Source organism: Pezoporus flaviventris, unplaced genomic scaffold (assembly GCF_033815535.1).
Source record: "Pezoporus flaviventris isolate CSIRO_AGI_PZ_B2104156 unplaced genomic scaffold, CSIRO_AGI_Pfla_v1 ptg000004l, whole genome shotgun sequence".
Classification (NCBI taxonomy): Eukaryota; Metazoa; Chordata; class Aves; order Psittaciformes; family Psittacidae; genus Pezoporus; species Pezoporus flaviventris.
The window spans coordinates 1,746,699-1,766,334 of NW_026892552.1; the positions used below are offsets into that span (position 1 = coordinate 1,746,699).

General features: G+C 43.3%; 1 protein-coding gene across 12 annotated transcripts in view; it reads left to right on the top strand.

Annotated features, from left to right (window-relative positions):
• Positions 1 to 19,636, top strand: part of CNOT1 (CCR4-NOT transcription complex subunit 1) — a 64,134-nt gene that overhangs the window by 342 nt on the left and 44,156 nt on the right. For 11 of the 12 annotated variants that reach the window (XM_061445442.1, XM_061445448.1, XM_061445444.1 and 8 more), the window contains exons 2-13: positions 4,510 to 4,617; positions 5,350 to 5,448; positions 5,989 to 6,057; positions 6,157 to 6,211; positions 6,654 to 6,857; positions 8,597 to 8,765; positions 10,480 to 10,606; positions 10,898 to 11,008; positions 12,141 to 12,311; positions 17,018 to 17,145; positions 17,590 to 17,830; positions 19,283 to 19,402. In XM_061445442.1, coding sequence (XP_061301426.1) covers positions 4,510 to 4,617; positions 5,350 to 5,448; positions 5,989 to 6,057; positions 6,157 to 6,211; positions 6,654 to 6,857; positions 8,597 to 8,765; positions 10,480 to 10,606; positions 10,898 to 11,008; positions 12,141 to 12,311; positions 17,018 to 17,145; positions 17,590 to 17,830; positions 19,283 to 19,402 — 1,602 coding nt within the window. The remainder of the gene's footprint in view (positions 1 to 4,509; positions 4,618 to 5,349; positions 5,449 to 5,988; positions 6,058 to 6,156; positions 6,212 to 6,653; positions 6,858 to 8,596; positions 8,766 to 10,479; positions 10,607 to 10,897; positions 11,009 to 12,140; positions 12,312 to 17,017; positions 17,146 to 17,589; positions 17,831 to 19,282; positions 19,403 to 19,636) is intronic. The other variant, XM_061445452.1, reaches the window with a different exon arrangement.

Below are 19,636 nucleotides of genomic sequence, written 5' to 3' on the forward strand. Positions count from 1 at the left end.
TGGAAAGAAGAAAGCTGGAGTGTGAAATGGAGTTTTGCTTCTCGTTTAGATTGTGCTCTGTGGTGGTGGTGTGTGCATTGCTGTGCACTGTTGAGAATTGCAGCTTATGTCTCTGATACTCTTGGGTTCATCTCTCAGGTCATGGAATACAGCAGCTCAGAGCTGAGACCACTGTTAACTTTGTATTTGAGTATTAGACTTAACTGCTGCTCTTGGAGGGTGATACGCAAAACTTTCCCAACTACTTCAGGTGAAATCTTTCAACTTTTGGACATTCCAAAGAGCACCGATTGGGAGAGGAAAGAAAACATGCATTTACTGTTCAGAGTTGTTGCCCTGAAAGTATGAGTACGTGGATACCTACATCTGAATGTCTGAATGCTTTCACTTTGCATTGCATGGAAGGTTTTTGATCCTCATCTCACTGGATGAAGCATGACTTGGTGGTGAAGCCAAGCTGACTGTCTGGGTCCTGGGTTTTCAGGAGGCAGGTAGGGTAACTGCAGACTGAAACCCAAGTATCTTAAGATCTGGGCAAGAATTCTGGTTTAACTGACCCTTTTAAAAATAGCTCTGAGTAGCAGGATGGACTGAAAAGCATTATCCACAGAGTTGTGCTTGGGAGGAAGTGAATGTTACTGAGCCTGTTTTAGAAATTGGCTTAGTTCAGTTCCCAGCAGACAGCTGGGCCAGTTAAATACCTTTTTTTCCTTACACTAGTGCAGTACTGCAGTGATTTGCATCAGTTTAGGAGGCCAGAGGGCTTATGCAGAGTGAATTTCTGGTAACAGCTGACTTCTTTAAGAGTGCATTCATTACTTACCTTGAGGCAAGGGGGTGATTTCAGCAGAATTCACTGCTTAAAATGATCTCGTAAGCCATGGAGATGGAATACCTTTCTTGTAAGGCTTCCATGCTTTTGCAAATTCAGTGCTTGCAGGGAGCTCACCTGAGATCACTGGTTTCAACAGCCCATTTTTACAGCAAAGTGTGGCTTAGGCATGACTTGCAGGTCTGTCAGGAGCACTTGCATAAAGAATAACAATGATTTGGGAGAAGATAATGTTATCTGCCATTCAGTTGGAGTGTAGAGCTCTAAAATGGGACCAATTGTTCCTTATCCTTCATGGCAGGCCTCAGGCTCACTGTGGTGAGAGATTGGAAACTGGTCTGTGGAAATGGCTGTTTTGTGTATGTTTGGTTATAAGATAAATTACAGGATTTAAAGACTAAACTCTTAAGAAGTCTCCATGATGCTTTTTTTTTTTTTTTTTTAACTTCCTGGTACTACTTTCCTTCTGTGGTTACTAGTGCAATTTTTCCTTAGATAATTGAAGATATTATATATGCATGCTTTAATTCTTACTCTGAGAGTACACTGATGTAAAGTTTTGGCATAATTCACTCAGTTTTACAAAGCTTATATTTAAGCACTTAGTGTATGTGTAAAACTGCTTGGAGTTGTTCTTGTCACTCACCAAAGTGGGCATTTAAGTACATCACTCTGAAGCATAACAGTGGCAAAGCTTGAGGTATTAATTTCTGCCTCAACATGCTTTCAGTAGTCATTTAACATAGCTGATGTTTTAAGACTTCCTCTGCTCTGGAGAAAAGTCCAGAGAGACCTTAGAGCAGCTCCAGTGCCTAAAGGGGCTACAAGAAACCTGGAGAGGGACTTTGGATAAGTGCCTGTAGGGACAAGACAAGGGGGAATGGCTTAACCTGACAGAGGGAGATTGAGATGAGATCTTGGGAAGAAGTTCTTCCCTGAGAAGGTGCTGAGGCACTGGCACAGGTTGCCCAGAGAAGCTGTGGCTGCCCCATCCCTGGCAGTGTTCAAGGCCAGGTTGGATGGGGCTTGGAGCAACTTGGTCTAGTGGGAGGTGTCCCTGCCTGTGGCAGGGGGGTTGGAACTGAATGAGCTTTAAAGGTCCCTCCCAAGCCAGTCCACCCTGTGATTCTACGATTCTTTCAGCTCTCTCTACAGGAAAGCTAGCAATTCTCATTCCAGTTCCCTGGAAAAGCTTTTATGTGAATTGTAGTTAGAGTTGAAAGATGTTACACTGCACTTCAAGCCTTCTCTTTCCCTCCTCCCCATATGTTAAATTTTCAAATTACTGTCTGTTTGAAGTTACTTCTGTGCAAGGAAGCAATATAATTCTGACGCATAAAAGTTGTGTTGATGGCTTTAGTATGTGCATTTTTCTTTTGCATCCACCTGCTTTGATGAATTTATCTTGGTGATAGCACCAAGAAGCTCCCTAGGAGATGGATCCAGCTTCATGCCACTCCTGTTACCACATCTAAAGCTTCATATTTAATTGGGATTACCTCAACAAATTGCCTTGTTTTTGAAGCCTGAGCTAACCAGTAGACCTTGCTGTCAATTCAGTTTTGCTGGCATTTGCACCAGTCCAAGCGTGTTCTTACATAATCATGGGGGTGGCTGCCTTCAGAGACCATACTGTCAGCATAGTCAGAGTGGACTCTTTACTCTGGACTGATGCACCACAAGTCTCTGGTCAAGAAGCAGAGATATATCCAACTTGGGTATTTTTTTTTTCCTAGCAGAACCAAAGTTGGCAGGCTCTGGAATTAGCAGGCTGAGAGGGAAGGCGGAGCATAGCATCAGATAATGTGTCCTGGGCTCAGCTGTAAGAGTTATTTTTCTCCTAGGTAGGTGGTGCAGTGCTGTGTTTTCAACTTTAGTCTGAGGACAACTCTGGTAACACCGATGTTTTAGTTGTTGCTAAGTAATGCTTTCCCCAGTCAGTGAGGAGGGGCACAAAAAGCCAGGAGGATGCAGAGATGGGACACCTAACCCAAACTAGCCAAAGGGGTGTTCCATACCACAGCACATCATGTCCAGTATATAAACTGGGGGAGTTACTCGGAAAGCCCAGTTTGCTGCTCGGGTTGGCCTGGGTATCGGTCGGCAGGTGCTGAGGAGTTGTATTGGGCATCACTTGTGTTTATTGTTTTCCTTTTCCCTTATGAGTTTTATATTCTTTCCCCTTGTTATTTCCATTATTATTATTATTAGTGGTAGCAGTAGTGATTTTGTATGATACCTTAGTTACCATACTGTTCTCATCTCCACCCCTGTGAGTTACGTTCTTTCAATTCCCTTCCTTCCTTCTGGTAGCTGGGGGAGGGGAAAAAGCGAGGGGAGTGAGTGAGTGGCTGGGCAGTTCCGAGTTACCAGCTGGGCTTAAACCACAATGTAATGGTAGAGGATTTGTGATAGGAACAGTCAGGAGCAGCAGGGCTGGAGCCCACAGTCTAAAGCAATGCTGTTTTTCCTTTGTATGAAGAAGCTACTGGCAAACAAGGGTATTTATGATGGGGTGAAGCAGTGGGCTTGGTGGAGGCAGTCAGAGCATATGCAGAGCTGCTGGTTTGTGCTGGCACATGTGTCTCTCCTGTAGCTAGAAATGGAGGAACAATGGCAAAAAGAAATGCCAGTAAAGGTTGGATTTGATGTTATCTGTACTCTTCAGATAAAAAAGGCAAGCTACTGGTGATTGTGACTTCAAATTTCTGCCAGTATGGGTTTTATTAAAAACAAGTAATGTTGTTGTGTTAGATGAGATTTAAAGAAGTGAATAAGCACTGAAACAACCTGAAGATAACTGCAGACAAAAGTTGATGATATGGTCTTTAGCCAGGAGTTAAAGGCAAATGACAGGGGGTGTTAGCAAAAATGTGATACTGTTGTTAAGAGTGATTGGTGTTGCAAATTAACAAATGCAGATCACCTCTTTCTGACTGAAGTGTAGAATCCAGTTGAATGAGACCTAATGACAGGGAGAAGATTTGGTAAAAGGTTTCAGCTGCAGGTGTTCAGCCTGTGGCATTTGATTTTTAAAGCTTGCTAATGAGCAAGTTTGAGATGAGCTTTTTTTCTTTTGATCGCAGGAAACACCTCCTGTGTAGGTACTCCCTTATGTCTTAAAAGACCCTGGAGCAGTGGTGGTCAAGTCAGTCAGGATCAGGAAACAGTGCAGAAGCTGCCTCTGAGATCCGTGAAGAATACTCTATGATGGCTTGACTCTGGGATAAATTCCTGCTGCACAGGCATGGCACAGAGGTGAAGGCTGTCCCATGGCGGTACTCCTGCAGTTAGGCACTGTAGCTGTGGAGAAGAGTGAGGCCACGGCACTGTGTGGGTTCTGGGCCGCTTTGGTGGCAGAGAAGCTTGAAATCCTTCTCTAGGTTTCTTGAAAACCCCTTTTACTTATTAAGAATACTACCCAAGAAATGCCTGGCTTCTGTGTCAATGACTTGCCTCTAGATCCTTTCTTTAACTCTTGGTTTACACTTTTCATTTGCAAATAGGGTTAATGACTTGGTTTCTAAGGTTACTGATTAAAAAGGAACATTTTTAGCAGTTTTGTTAAAACTGTAGGTGACTTAACCCCTAGAAGTACTGCTGTGCTCACGATACTAGACCTGGATCTTGCTCTGTAATGACTAAATCGCTACCAAGTTTGGATTTTTCTTTTCCAGATTGTGAATAGGCACGGTCCCGAGGCAGACAGGCATTTACTACGCTGCCTATTCTCGCACGTGGATTTCAGTGGCGATGGTAAAAGCAGTGGCAAAGATTTTCATCAGGTACAGTTTGCACTGAGGAATCTGCTAATTACATTTGGTTGTTAAAAATCTGCAATAAGATTTAAGCATGAAGGCAGGTTAGAGATAATAGCTTTAAGCCAACTTCTTTTCTTGTCTGTGGCCTTTCAATTGCAAGCACATTTTGCTGGTCCTCAAGTCAGAAGATGACAAATTGTTAGTACCAGACTCTTATAATCGCTTGATCTGGAAGACCACATAGCTTCAGTGCAGTTATGTTTGCCAGCACATGCAGTGCTCTATTTTGAAAGCCTTTCTTTATCTTTTAAAACTTTCAAATCCACTACCTGACGCTTCTGGCATCTATTCTCTCAGGAGTGTTTTTATCCTTAAGCCATTCTGCCACGGACTTTTTTGCTCATAAACGGGAATCAAATATTGTTAAATTGTCTATTGCAATGTGGGAAGATGCTTGCAGAAAATGAAACATTGCACATACCATGGAGAATATTTGATCACTTTCTTAGTCTTAAAAGAAAAAGCAAACTAAACCTGAAGAAGACTGGAATGAGAAGAAACTGTTTACTGTTGATGAGAATTTGGGCAATTAAAAAGACTTAAGCACCTTCTCTTTGTTTAGCTTTATTGTGTGCAGTACTATTCACCCAGTACTGTGTGCAGTAAAGCTGAACAAAGGTAAGGTGCGTAGGTCTTTGTTTTATTGTCCTGTTATGAAACAGTTTGGGGGTTTTCAAGTTATGTTGTTCTTTTCAGACTCAGTTTCTGATCCAGGAGTGTACGTCACTGATTACAAAACCAAATTTTATCTCGACGCTGTCCTACGCCATTGACAATCCATTGCACTATCAGAAGGTTTGTATGCTTCTTGAAGGGGATCCCAGTGTCAGAAACTGCAGTGAATTGGTCTTCAGGAAACCAGCTGGTTTTCACTGGGGTTTTTCCTGTTTGTTTGTTTTTTTTTTATGGCTAAGATTGGTTTCGCTGAAGTCTTCAAAAATTGAGCTTGGCCAGAAGTTTGGTTTGTTAAACAAAGCAAGTTAATCATTCAGAATGACTGAAAACTGATTTTAAAGCTTGATGTAAGGTTAATACTTTAAGGCTTGTTTGTGGTAGCCAGAACCAAAATGATTCATCAGTGGTCTTCATTCTCTCAGTGTCAAAGTCATGATAGTGGTTTAATAGTGAAAGTGTGGGATATGCAGAAGAAACTGTTAGTTTAGATGTATCCAGAAGTAGTTCTAGGGATGTCTGTTTAGCCACATAAGCTTTGTATCAACCTACAGCAGAATAGTTCCTAATATTCCAGATACGCAAATGAACCTTGGGTAGATGGCTGCAATTCAAATGACGCTATTTCCATAACAACTTCCATTTAACTCTTCTCTATTTCAGAGTCTAAAGCCTTCACCCCACTTATTTGCCCAATTGAGTAAAGTCATAAAATTAAGTAAAGTTCAAGAGGTAGGTGAACACTTGCTTCAAAAATACTTTCATGTTTTTTGACTCAGCTTGTTAGCAAGGATGATGTCCCCTCACTGTGATACTCATTCTTGTTTGTAGGTGATTTTTGGTCTTGCTTTACTGAACTCTTTCAGCTCAGATCTACGAGGTTTTGGTAAGTGAAGCTTTTGAAGTACTGCGACAGGGACATATGTTTTCTATGTAAGCAGTGAGCTTTCTAGATGGATACGTATGTGCCTGTGCAACTGGAGTAGTGCAAGACCTTGCAATTAGGGGTAGCATTGAGGTCTAACACCACTTTGAGAGGGGCAGTAGATAACACAGTCACCTTGTCTTACCTGAAGTTAAATGACTTGCTTCCATGAATTATTTGCTAGATGATGAATCAAATTGAGGTGCTGTGATACTTTACATTTTAGTTGTCCATTAATTTTTGAGTTCCGAGATATGGGTTGAGACTTCTATTTAAGTCTCAGCTCTCTGTTGTGGCTTGTGGTTAACAAACTCAGATTAAGAGAATAGCACCTAGCTAAAAAGAGTCTTCATATTAAAAAGAAGTTCAGGTTTTGATCCTCAAACTCTTTTGTCTTTAAAAGCTGCTCAGTTTATCAAACAGAAACTCCCAGATCTTTTGCGCTCTTACATTGACGCAGACGTCAGTGGAAATCAAGAAGGTGGCTTCCAAGATATTGCAATAGAGGTCCTGCACCTTCTTCTCTCCCATCTCCTTTTTGGGCAGAAGGGAGCCTTTGGGGTAGGACAGGAACAGATTGACGCTTTCCTCAAAACATTACGTAGAGGTAAGTGTGGTGGTGGTCAGGAAGCCTGACTAAATGCGGACTTTGGAATGGATTTTTGTAACTTACTGCCAGTGCAGACTCCTGCTTGAATTGTCAGGAGCTGGGTGAGGTAGCACTTGGTTGTATTTTCAGAAGTCTGTCCATTGGCAGAAAAATATCACTGTTCTGGCATAACGTACTGGTTTTCTTTCAGTGAGCCTTAATGTGGTCTCATGTTTGGGGTTTTTGAGGAGTGATCAATCAATTAAGTAGGGGGATATTCATGTATGCTTTTGTGGGATGGTATTTGTAGGTTTAATTAAAGCAACTCAGTGCAGAGTAGTTAAAAAACTTTATTCCTTACAGTGTAAAGGACATACCATTTCAGACAAGTAGATGTCCCTGCCCATGGCAGGGGAGTTGCAACTAGATGATCTTAAGGTCCTTTCCAACCCTAACTATTCTATGATTCTGTTTTAAGCACTGGGTTGTGTGTATATTGAGTGGATATCTATGAGGAAACACTAGTACAAGGGGGGAGTGTGTCTGAATAAAACTTGAGTCATTTCCTGGAAGCTACTGTGGTCCTCGTGTGATGGCAGGGGATGTTATCGGCACAGTAGTGTCTTGCTTTCTGAGACAACAGTGTTTGCTGTAAACTGACCAGAATAAGGAGGATTTGGACTCAAGAAGCTAACTGAATTTAACACAACCCAGACCTAGAGGAAGGCACCCTTATGCAAGAGCAGAATATTTAATTATAATTTCTTAGTTCATACTTCAGTGAAGATTAGTGTATTAACTTCTGTAATAACCCCCATGTTGCTTTGGAAAATTGGGAACTCTTCTCTGAATGGCTCCAAAGAGAATGGAGACATTCATCACCTTAACTAAGGATAATTCTGTCTCAGAAAAGCTCAGCCATGAGTTGTCTTTGCTGCTTTCCACTGTGGACCAAAATCCTACTCTCACATCTGATCCCCTTGTTACTGTGTCTCCCTTAGACTTTGCTTCCCAGGGAGGAAGAAGGGAGCATTCTCTCTTTTCATGCCTAAATACCTGCTTTACATTTCCTATACTTCTTAGACTCAAAAGCAGGTCCTTTGTTTCCTAATACTTCCTGAGTTGGAAGAGAGGCTTTTGCTGTTCCAGTTGTATTGTTTCCTGCTCTGTGCTTTTTTGAATGACTGCTGCTAGTAGTAATCCAGTTCTAAATTTACTGCCAGCAGGGCTACTAGCCTTTTTGAGCAGCTGCAGTGACCCTGTGGGAACCCAGTTTATTCTACATTCTTAGAGAGTAAGAATACAAGGGCATGTAGTGACAGGACAGGGGGAATGGCTTTAACCTGACAGAGGGGAGATTGAGATGAGATCTTGGGAAGAAGTTCTTCCCTGTGAGGGTGCTGAGGCCCTGGCACAGGCAGCCTAGAGAAGCTGTGGCTGCCCCATCCCTGGCATTGTTCAAGGCCAGGTTGGATGGGGCTTGGAGCAGCCTGGTCTAGTGGAAGGTGTCCCTGCCCATGGCAGGGGGTTGGAACTGGATGAGCTTTATGGTCCCTTTCAGCCCAAACCACTCTATGAATTTCCAAGTCCGTGTATGGAAGGGGGAGGTGGGATGGAGGGATGCAGCATGAATGTGTGCCCTCTTGATTTCTGTAGCAGCAGGGAAACTGTAACACAGCAGTCACTTCAAAGAGTCAGTTGCATGCAGCAGTGTTCTGGGGGGGGGGGTTGACACTTTTTGTTACTTTTCTCTTTAGATTTTCCTCAGGAGCGTTGTCCTGTGGTGCTTGCACCACTTCTATACCCTGAAAAACGGAACATTCTAATGGACAGGATCCTGCCTGATTCTGGAGGGATAGCCAAAACCATGATGGAGAGTTCTCTGGCAGATTTCATGCAAGAAGTTGGCTATGGCTTTTGTACAAGGTTTGTAGGCAGATGTCATCTTTAGGCATCTTGGGTGATGGTTTTTTTTCCTGTGTTTCTTCTGGCGAAGGGTGAAGAACACTTCATAGTACTAAAGTAACTAGAACCTCATTATTATAAGGTCACTGTTTTGATTCCAGTTTTATATTTTGCTTTCTTCTGTATGTAGCATGTCTGTTGAAATTGTGTAGCCTTTTGTCATGGTGAGAAGGGCTAGATAAAGGTATTAAGATTCCTCTTGAAGGTTTTTTAAGAATTAGACCATCATTCTTTTGAGTAAAACCAAAGTGACTAGGCAGAATAAATCCCAACTAAATCCTACTAGATCTTTGGAAGAATTTTGCTATTGTGCCAGACTGCTGTTAGCTCCCTGTCGACATGAAACAGGTTACAGAAGAACTGAATGTAATAGTCTTGCTTCAGTAGAGTTGACCAGCTGCAGCTTTCTCTTGGTACTGGGGTTTTGTCAGTGTGATATACAGTATGTTTGAGGTCATGATAGTGAGTTGCTAGAGTATCGTCACAGCTGCATCAGTCTTTGCTGGCTTAGGCTTATTCTGGTAAAAACGCAGCTGCCTTAAATTCATCCTGGGTTTGTATGTGCATAGTCATGCATGACCCACATCTTCAGTAGTGTTCCATGTGCTTGGTCTGTGCCTCCAATCTGAAATGTTAGATGGGCAGCTGTCAACTGGACTTGCTGGAGCCATGAGAAATGGGCTGTCATACACAGAACCATGTGGGTTTTCAGGGATGGCCTCAGCAGGACATGTGTGATCTGGAATAGGAGAAGCTAGACTTTTTAGGAGCTGTTTATTGAAGAGGTAATTTGGATATTTAAAATTAAATATATTTCCTGCTGTATATCTATCTGCAAAACCCCAGCTTGATTTATGAATATAGTTTTTTAAGGATTTAGGATGGTGCTCTAATACTGGTAGTCATAGTAGGAACCTGTAGGCCTGTGGCTGGTTTTGATGGGGGTCTTGGCACTCTATGAACCTGATGTGTGTTTGTTTTTAAATGAAGATTCATTAAGAAACATGAGATAAGAGAAGTAAATGATTCTGTATTTTAGAAGAAAGTCTAGTGACTACTTTAGAGAGGTGATCAGATCTCAAAAACATAAGGTTCTGTTCAAACGAGGAAGAGAAAACAAAATATAAATGTGTTGGAAGATGTTCAAAATTATTTCCTTTGTTAACGTGCCTCTTAATAAAACATTGTTTATAGATATACTGATGCTGTATAAATCTTGTTGGTCTAATGAGGAACTGTTTCACTTTTAGCTAGCAAAAACTTCACTCTTTGAAGCTCTGTCTCACAGGTCAATACATGGAAGTGCTTTTAACAGCAATCAGTGCTAAACCTAACTTGTGCTTCTGCCTTGAAAAGTATAGCCTGTGAAATGGCTCTTGCTGTTGCTTAAGTAGGCCTAGCTTTGAACTGAACACCCAGTACAGCATGTTTCATGGAAATAATTCCATGGAGCTTCTGCTGCATTTTTGTTCTTGCTCCTCCTGGAATTCTGTTATGTTGGATCATTTGACTAGCACAACTGAGGTTGAGTGAATGGTTATACTTTAGTCTGATTAGTTTCTCCCAGCTGTATGTGCAAACCTTGTGTTTGGTCTGTGTTAAGTTGTGCCGAAGTGAAGCCTGCTTTTAAATTGAGATCTCTCTGGTTGTTTGTTTTTTTTTTTTTGCATCTTAGTGTGGAAGAATGTCGCAACATAATCATGCAGTTTGGTGTTCGGGAAGTTACGGCTGCCCAGGTTGCCAGGGTTTTGGGAATGATGGCTCGAACTCACTCGGGGTTGACGGATGGTATTCCATTACAAGTGAGTGGCCTGCTGGAGTGGGGCTTAGATATGTTTTAATCAGCAGACAATAAGGAGTTACAGTGCAATCCTCTAGTAATTCAAGAATTACTTTCGTTATTCAACACTTCTGACTGTTCTGCTATGAAGGTCTGTGACACATTCTTGAATGAAAGATTCTTAGGTGTGTGCAGCTGGTGGTGTTACTGATATGAACTTCTTGCCTCCATAGTTCAGGGAGCTCTGTATCTAGGGGCTTTTGAGACTGCTTTATTCTTAACTAGTATCTGATGGAGTGTATTTAACTTGCAGTCTATTTCGGCTCCTGGCAGTGGGATTTGGAGTGATGGGAAAGATAAAAGTGATGGAGCACAAGCCCATACCTGGAATGTAGAGGTCTTAATTGATGTTCTTAAGGAGCTGGTAAGTTTTATGAGCATCTTGGTCTTTTATGCAGAATATCTGCAAGAAGGGCATGTCTCGGTGTGAATATAAAGCTTTTTAAGCTCCGAGCAGCTTGAGTGGCTTTGAATCTCATAACTGTGTTGCTGTACATAAATGACTGGTGTCGTTTTTTCCTCAAGAAAAGAATGTTTTGAGGAGCTGTGATAAAGAAAAGCTGCATGAATGGCAAACTTGGGTGCAGCTTCAGTTTTATTCCACTGCTCCCACATACTCCAGTGTGTATTTTCCAAGCGTCTGTGGGCTTGAACATAACTTCTGGCAGTGGGAAGCTAGTGCATCAGGCTGTGTGTTTTAAAAAGCATCTCACTGTAGGCATTAATGGAAACAAAAGATTTTTGTAGCTACTCATTCTAAAACACTAGATGCTTCAGAAACAGGAACCTTTTTCCACCACTTACCTGCAGCAATTTTTGTAATTAACTCAGTGAAATGTGAGTACCGTTTCCTTTGCTTACTTTATATTGGGTGATATTTTTTTTGTATGTCACATCTAATCGATGCAGGAGTCCCTGTTTTATTTTTCTAAACCTTGGAACATACAGCAAGCTTTCTTTGGTGCTCACCTGTCTCTGAATTGAGTGTCTGTGGTCCGCAGCAGCTATGGTTCCCTCCAAGCTCCTTAATCCTTATGGTTTCATGCTATTGCTGAAAATCAAATAGTTGTTTTGTAAGAACTTGCAGTGTACATTTTCCAAAAGAAAAAGCAAGTTCTTGCCAGCAGGTCAGACCCTTCTGCCTTTTATTGGAGGGCATATGGAAGCCTACTCAATAAATGAGTTAGCATGCTGAGAAAGTGGCTGTGTGTTTGGGTGTTTTGGGTTGGTTTTTTTTTTTTTGATGGCTTGTTTGGAAGTATAGACATTAGTGCCTGTGGTGCTGGAGAAGTGCAATCTCACAGGCTACTTTCAAACATGCATCAAGTTCTCACAACTATCTAAATCCTGTTCTTAAAACCAAAACCCTTGCTTTCAACTAGAAGTCAGGTAGAGGTTAAGCTGGTTAAATTACTGATGAAGACAGGTTCTTACAAGACAGTAGTGAAAATTGTAATGTTTCAAGTCTGACTACTCTCTTGTTTTTCTGATTGCAGAATCCTAGCCTGGACTTCAAAGTAGTAACCTATGAATTGGACCATCCAGGATTTCAGATTCGTGACAGCAAGGGCCTGCATATTGTTGTGTTTGGCATCCAGAGGGGGCTGGGCATGGAAGTTTTTCCAGTTAATGCCCTATACAGACCTTGGAAGCACGCAGAAGGCCAGGTAGGTTTACCAGCACTTCTGCTGTAACTGTACAACACCTGCCAAGTTGCTGGATATATCGAAAGGCAAATGTGAATTTTGAGACAAGCCACATTGGACAACTTGGCCTGTTAAAAGCAAAAGCCTCAGGTATGTTAGTGAAGTACAGTCTGTTGATTGAACAGCCTGCACTGTTTAGGATGAGATGGTCATTCGCTGTACATTTGCGACAGCATCTTTGGTTTTAGCAGAGTTCTGGTGTGTGATGCAGCTGAGTGTAGAACTGTTGCTGCATGGCTGTGCTCCAAGGTTTTTATCTAGCTAAACAAAAGCTTTGTGCAGGAAAGTCCTTTCAGCACATCTGTATCTGTTGCTTTCTGAAATCCTGGGAGAAGTGTGAGGTTCAGTCTGATGTAAAACTTGGCTCATCCCTATTTGCATTTGTCCTGGGTTCATCAGTAGCAGTCATTTTCTCCTTCTTGGTAGCTGGTGCAGTGCTGTGTTTTTGACTTTTGGCCTGGGAACAGTGCTAATGGCACCAATGTTTTTAGTTACTGTTCAAATGTTTGGTCTGGCCAAGGACTTTGAGCCTCATGCTCTGCCAGGGAGGAGGGGAAGCCAGGAGGAAGCAGAGACAGGACACCTGACCCAAACTAGCCAAAGAGGTATTCCATACCACAGCACGTCATGCCCAGGATGTAACTGAGAGTTACCCGGAAGAGCTGTGGGGTTGGACTAGGTATCAGTCGGCACTTGGTTGGGCTGGGGGGGGGGCGAGTTACTGGTTGTTGGGTGGTGAGGTGTTGTATTCTTTTCCCTTGCTATTTCCTTTATCATTATTATTATTGCTGGCATCAGTAGTGATTTGTGTTATACCTTAGTTACTAAACTGTTCTTATCTCAACTCATGGGAGTTGCATTCTCTTGATTCTCCTTCCCATCCCTCTGGGAGCAGGGGGAGGGCAGATATTACAGTATCACAGTATGCTAGAGATTGAAAGGGACCTCAAAAGATCATCTAGTCCAATCCCCCTGCCGGAGCAGGAACACCTAGATAATATTACACAGGAATGTGTCCAGGCGAGTTTTGAATGTCTCCAGAGAAGGAGACTCCACAACCTCCCTGGGCAGCCTGTTCCAGTGTTCCGTCACCCTCACTGAGAAGTTTCTTCTCAAGTTTAAGTGGAACCTCTTGTGTTCCAGTTTGTACCCATTACCCCTTGTCCTATCATTGTTTGCCACTGAGTAGAGCCTGGCTCCATCCTCGTGCCACTCCCCCTTTATATATTTATATACACTAATAAGGTCACCCCTCAGTCTCCTCCAAACTATAGAGACCCAGCTCCCTCAGCCTTTCCTCATAAGGGAGATGCTCCACTCCCTTAATCATCTTAGTTGCCCTGTGCTGGACTCTCTCCAGCAGGTCCCTGTCCTTCTTGAACTGAGGGGCCCAGAACTGGACACAATATTCCAGATGCAGTCTCACCAGGGCAGAGTAGAGGGGAAGGAGGACCTCTCTCGACCTACTCACCACCCCCCTTCTAATACACCCCAGGATGCCATTGGCCTTCTTGGCCACAAGGGCACAGTGTTGGCTCATGGTCATCCTGTCATCCACTAGGACCCCCAGGTCCCTCTCCCCTACACTGCTCTCTAACAGGTCGTTCCCCAACCTATACTGGAACCTGGGGTTGTTCCTGCCCACATGCAAGACTCTACACTTTCCCTTGTTATATTTCATCAGGTTATTCCCTGCCCAACTCTCCAGCCTGTCCAGGTCTCGCTGGATGGCAGCACAGCCTTCTGGTGTGTCAGCCGCTCCTCCCAGCTTAGTGTCATCAGCAAACTTGCTGATAGTACTCAATTCCCTCATCTAAATCGTTGATGAATATATTAAATAATACTGGTCCCAGTACTGCCCTTGAGGCACTCCACTAGTTACAGGCCTCCAACTAGGCTCCGCCCCATAGACTACAACTCTCTGGCTTCTCTCCTTCAGCCAGTTCACAGTCCACCTCACTACCTGATCATCCAGACCACACTTCAATTTAGCTGTGAGGATGCTGTGGGAGACTGTGTCAAATGCTTTGCTGAAGTCAAGGTAGACCACATCCACCACTCTGCCATCATCCATCCACCGTGTTATTTCCTCATAAAAGGCTAAGAGATTGGTCAAACATGATTTCCCCTTGGTGAAGCCATGTTGACTGCCCCTCATAACCCTCTTACCCTTGATATGCCTTAAGATGGCACCAAGGATAAGGTGTTCCATCACTTTCCCAGGGATGGAAGTGAGGCTGACCGGTCTATAGTTACCCGGGTCCTCCTTCTTGCCCTTTTTGAAGACTGGAGTGACATTTGCTTTCTTCCAGTCCTCAGGCACCTCTCCCGTTTCCCAAGACTTGGTAAAGATGATGGAGAGTGGTCTAGCAATGACTTCCGCCAGTTCCCTCAGCACCCGCGGGTGCATCCCATCTGGACCCATGGATTTATGGATGTCCAGATTGCTCAACTGGTCTCTAACCCATTCCTCATCGACTAAGGCAAACCGCTCCGTCAACCTGACTTCATCTAAGGTCTCAGGGGTACAGGGCTCTTCAGGACTGCCCGCAGCAGAGTAGACAGAGACAAAGAAGGCATTCAGTAACTCTGCCATCTCTGTACCTTCTGTCACCAGGGCACCCATCCCATTCGTCAGTGGACCTACATTGCCTCTGGTGTTAGTTTTATCTGCCATGTATTTGAAAAAGCTCTTTTTGCTGTCCTTGACCCTTCTCGCCAGGTTTAATTCTAAGGAGGCCTTAGTCATCCTAGCTGCTTTCCTACATCCTCTAGCAGCAGCCTTATATTCCTCCCAAGTGGCCAGCCCCTCCTTCCATGACCTGTAAACTCTCCTCTTCCACCTGAGCATACCCAGCAATTCCCTATTTAGCCACGCAGGTCTCCTGGCCCTCTTCCTTGACTTCCTACGTGTCGGGTTGCTCTGATCTTGAGCTCGGAAAAAGCAATCCTTGAATGCCAACCAACTATCTTGGGCCCCTTTACCTTCAAGCAGCCTTGCCCATGGGATTTCCCCTAGCAATTGCTTGAAAAGGCCAAAGTTTGCCCTGCTAAAGTCCAGGGTTGCAATTCTACTTGCTATTCTACTGGTCCTACCAAACAAGATCCTGAAGTCCACCATCTCGTGGTCGCTGCAACTAAGGCAGCCCTCAACCTTTACTGCTTCGACCAGACCCTCCTTGTTAGTGAGGATGAGATCCAGCAGCGCTCCTCTCCTGGTTGGCTCATCCACCATTTGCAGGAGGAAGTTATCATCCATACACTGGAGGAACCTCCTGGACTGTGGCTGGGTTGCTGAGTGGTCCTTCCAGCAAACATCAGGGAAGTTAAAATGCCCCATGACGACCACAGCCTGTGACTGTGAGGCTGCTCTCAGCTGCCTGTAGAAGGCCTCATCAACTTCCTCACCCTGATCTGGTGGTCTGTAACAGACACCTACAACAAGCCTGCCCCTTAATTCTCACCCACAGACTCTCAACTCGCTCGTCATCTGTCCCTGGACAGAACTCAGTGCATTGTAGTTGCTCCCTCACATAAAGAGCAACCCCACCACCCCGCCTGGCTGGCCTGTCTTTCCTGAAAAGGACATAGCCCTCCATGACTATTCCAGTCATGTGAGTTGTCCCACCATGTCTCTGTAATTGCCACCAGATCACAGTCTCCTGACTTAACACGGGTTTCTAACTCCTCCTGCTTATTTCCCATGCTGCGCGCATTGGTGTACAGACATTCCAGGGAGCGAGCTGAGCACACCGATTTCACCTTAGGATTATAGGAGGCCTCCCAGTCTTCATCAATTCTGGAGTGCTGCCCCACTGGGGCAAGCCCATCTACAACCCCATCCCCCTTCGAATCTAGTTTAAAGCTCTCCAAATGAGCCCTGCTAATGTGTGCCCCAGCATCCTTTTGCCTTTGTGAGATAAACCTTTCCCACTTGTCATTGTCCAGACTGGTGCCCTATAAAACCAGCTGTTATCAAGGAATCCAAAGCCCTGCCTGTAGCACCAGTCTCGAAGCCAGTCGTTTATGGACTGAATCTTCCCATTCCGTTCCACATCATCAGTGGAAGATGGAAGGAGTGAGGAGAAGATCACTTGAGCCCCAGACTCTTTCAGCATCTGCCCCAAGGTCCTGTAGTCTTTCTTCATCCCCCTCAGACTGCGGGAAGCAGCTTCCCCCTCACCTGTCTGGAAGACCAGCAGCAGGTAGTAGTCTGTCGGGTGCACCGGGTTGGGGAGCGCCCTAGTGATATCCCTGATCTGGGCTCCAGGCAGACTACACACTTCCCTATGATGAGGGTCAACTCTGCATATCGGGCCCTCTGTTCCTCTCAGAAGGGAATCGCCTATTAACAATGACCCTTCTTTCTTTCTTATCAGAGGCAGTCTTGAGGTACAAAGTCAAGCGCCTTTTCCTATGTGGCCTTGTAGGCTGGCCTTGCCCCACATTCTCACCTACCTCTCCTTCAAGATCCAGGGCCTTGAACCTATTATGGAGGGACACCTGGGGAAGCAGGGCAGGAAGGGGGGAGGGTTTCCCACAATGCCAAACTGGAACTCACTTCCAACCCTCGTTGTCTTTTCGGTCAGATGATAAAGTCAGATGATAAAGTGGAAGGAACCTGAAACTTTAAATATCTAAGCTATTTTTGTTGTCTTTTATTCCAGCTCTCCTTCATTCAACATTCCCTCATAAATCCTGACATCTTCTGTTTCGCTGACTACCCTTGTCATACTGTTGCCACAGACATCCTTAAAGCACCACCAGAGGATGACAACAGGGAAATAGCTACATGGTAAGCCTCCCAGCTGCTTTCATACCTTGAGTTAGATTATTTGTCTGGTCAAATGTAGCTTTGTAGTTACACAATTATGTTTATTTGTAGCTGTGTACATTCCAAGGCATCAGCCTTTAGTATTTGTTCTGTGTTTGATCAGTGAGAGTTCTTGGATAATACAAACTTCTCATGCTTCCATATCTGAAAGTGTCATTGGAGTTTTCCAGTTCCTTTGAGAATTTCTCCTGATGTATTTTGGAAGATGACTGTGACCTGATAGAAGGGGATAGAGGCGGTATGAACTGAAATCTGTCTTTCCCAGGATCACATTAGGGGAACTTGCTGGACTTGTATGAAAGAAGTTCTGGGATTAAAATAATAAATTTATATTTACTGGATCCTGTATACTGACTGCTTTGTAACTTTGGGGGGGGCTGTCTCTCTATTTTTGTATTTTGTTAGGAAGAGCCTGGATTTGATTGAATCTCTGTTACGACTGGCAGAAGTAGGACAGTATGAGCAGGTTAAACAGCTCTTCAGTTTTCCAATCAAGCATTGCCCAGATATGTTGGTATTGGCCTTATTGCAGATCAACACATCCTGGCATACCTTGCGCCACGAACTCATCTCCACGCTCATGCCGATTTTCCTTGGCAACCATCCCAATTCTGCCATCATTTTGCACTATGCATGGCATGGACAGGTGAGTATTTCCACTGGAGTGTCTGTAGCTTGTTCAGATAACTGAAAGTTTGTTAAATGGGTTGTTAGAATAACAATGAATGTATTGGTTAATGGACTGGGTAATTTAAATCCCAAGAAGTAAATTATTAGTGGTTTATGCAAAGTAATGAATTGTCTCCTGCTTGTTTTGAAGCAAACTGTTGTGATATAATTTCCTTTGGGGAAATATATTCAGAACAAACAAATAATGTTCACTAAGAAAATATTTCTGGAAATGTAAATTTTAAAGTTTGGCTGTTTTAACCATTCAGTTTAAACCAAAGTTGACCACAGGTTTTTTTTTCTTTTATTTTTCTAAAACAAAAACACTAAAAATCTCACAACAGCAACACTCTTCCCCACCCCCAGCTCTCAGCCTCACACATTTAAAGTGTAGAAACTCAAAGCAGCAAGAGGTGAAGATGTTTAAACTAAAATTATCTCCACTGTACTTGCTAAAAAGATGGAGGTTATTCTAGGTATAAAGAAGCTATTTATACTTTTAAGAGTCTAGGATATTTTCTGAAAATTTAGGATTTGCTGTTGAGCTTTTTCAAGGAGAGCTTCCATGTAGAGACAAGGTAACTATATATTCAAATCCATGCGTTTAATCAGGAAACAAGTAGGAGTTTGGTATGGCCTTCATCATTGTGGCCCCTGGTAGTTAAGCATATAGGAGCCATAAAAAGAAACTTTAAGGTAGAGGAAGCTTCTAGGGTGGGAGGGAATCTGCAGTTGCAAACATCTTGCTCTGTTCAAATAGCATTAGTGATAAGCAAATATGGCTGTTTGCTAGCTGAAGTGCTATTAACAGTTCATATTTTTCATGATAAAACTATTTAAATTGCAGAATGAGGGGAAGAAGTGTTGTGCTTTTTGCATAAGGTCTTGAAATGGCAGAATATGGACTTTTCCCACAGAGTTGGCTTCCTACCCTACACAGTGATGGCTGGCATATGACATGATGCCATTCCACAACTTGAGGATGTCTCACTTCCCCATACGAGGGAACTTTAAGCAAAACCCTTGCTGCCATCAAACTCTTTTATTTGTGCTGTAGTTTGAAATTGCCCCTATAAACAGCTAGATACTGTTTTCCATGTTAAGGTGTGACATTGTTATTCACACTTCAGGGTGTCACCAGGCGTAACATTGTGTAAATGATCTGTGTATTCCTAAAGCAGTTTCTCTGCAAAAGGGAGGAGAGAGATGAGGATGTACATGCCATTTGTAGTTATCCTACATCCTTTAGTTGCTCCAGTATAGTTTGCTATTGCACAAAAACAGCTCAACTCAGAAGAGAAGTTCTGAAACTAAAGAGCAAATAATGTTTGCAAGTAAGGCTTTAGAAGTAAGCTATTCTACTTAATGTTCACATAGCTGATATTTTTTCTAGAGGCATGAAGTACAATTCTAATGTAATTCTCCTTAGGGCCAGTCTCCTTCAATTCGTCAGCTGATCATGCATGCAATGGCAGAGTGGTACATGAGAGGAGAGCAGTATGACCAAGCAAAACTCTCACGTATTCTTGATGTGGCACAAGACTTGAAGGTGAGCTTCCCAGAGAGTACTGTTATTTATTTGTCCAGGGTCTTGTGCAGACTTGCCCAGCTTTAAGAAAAGCTAAGCTTAGTTGAGACTAATTTAGTACTTAGTTTGTCTGAATTGAGTTGTTACTGCTGTACCTCATCTTGGTTTAAAAAAGAAAACCAGCAACCTATGTTCATGTGGCTTCAAGTGCTTTTCAGTGAATTGTGGTGTCTGACTGCGGATGCTTTCTAGCCT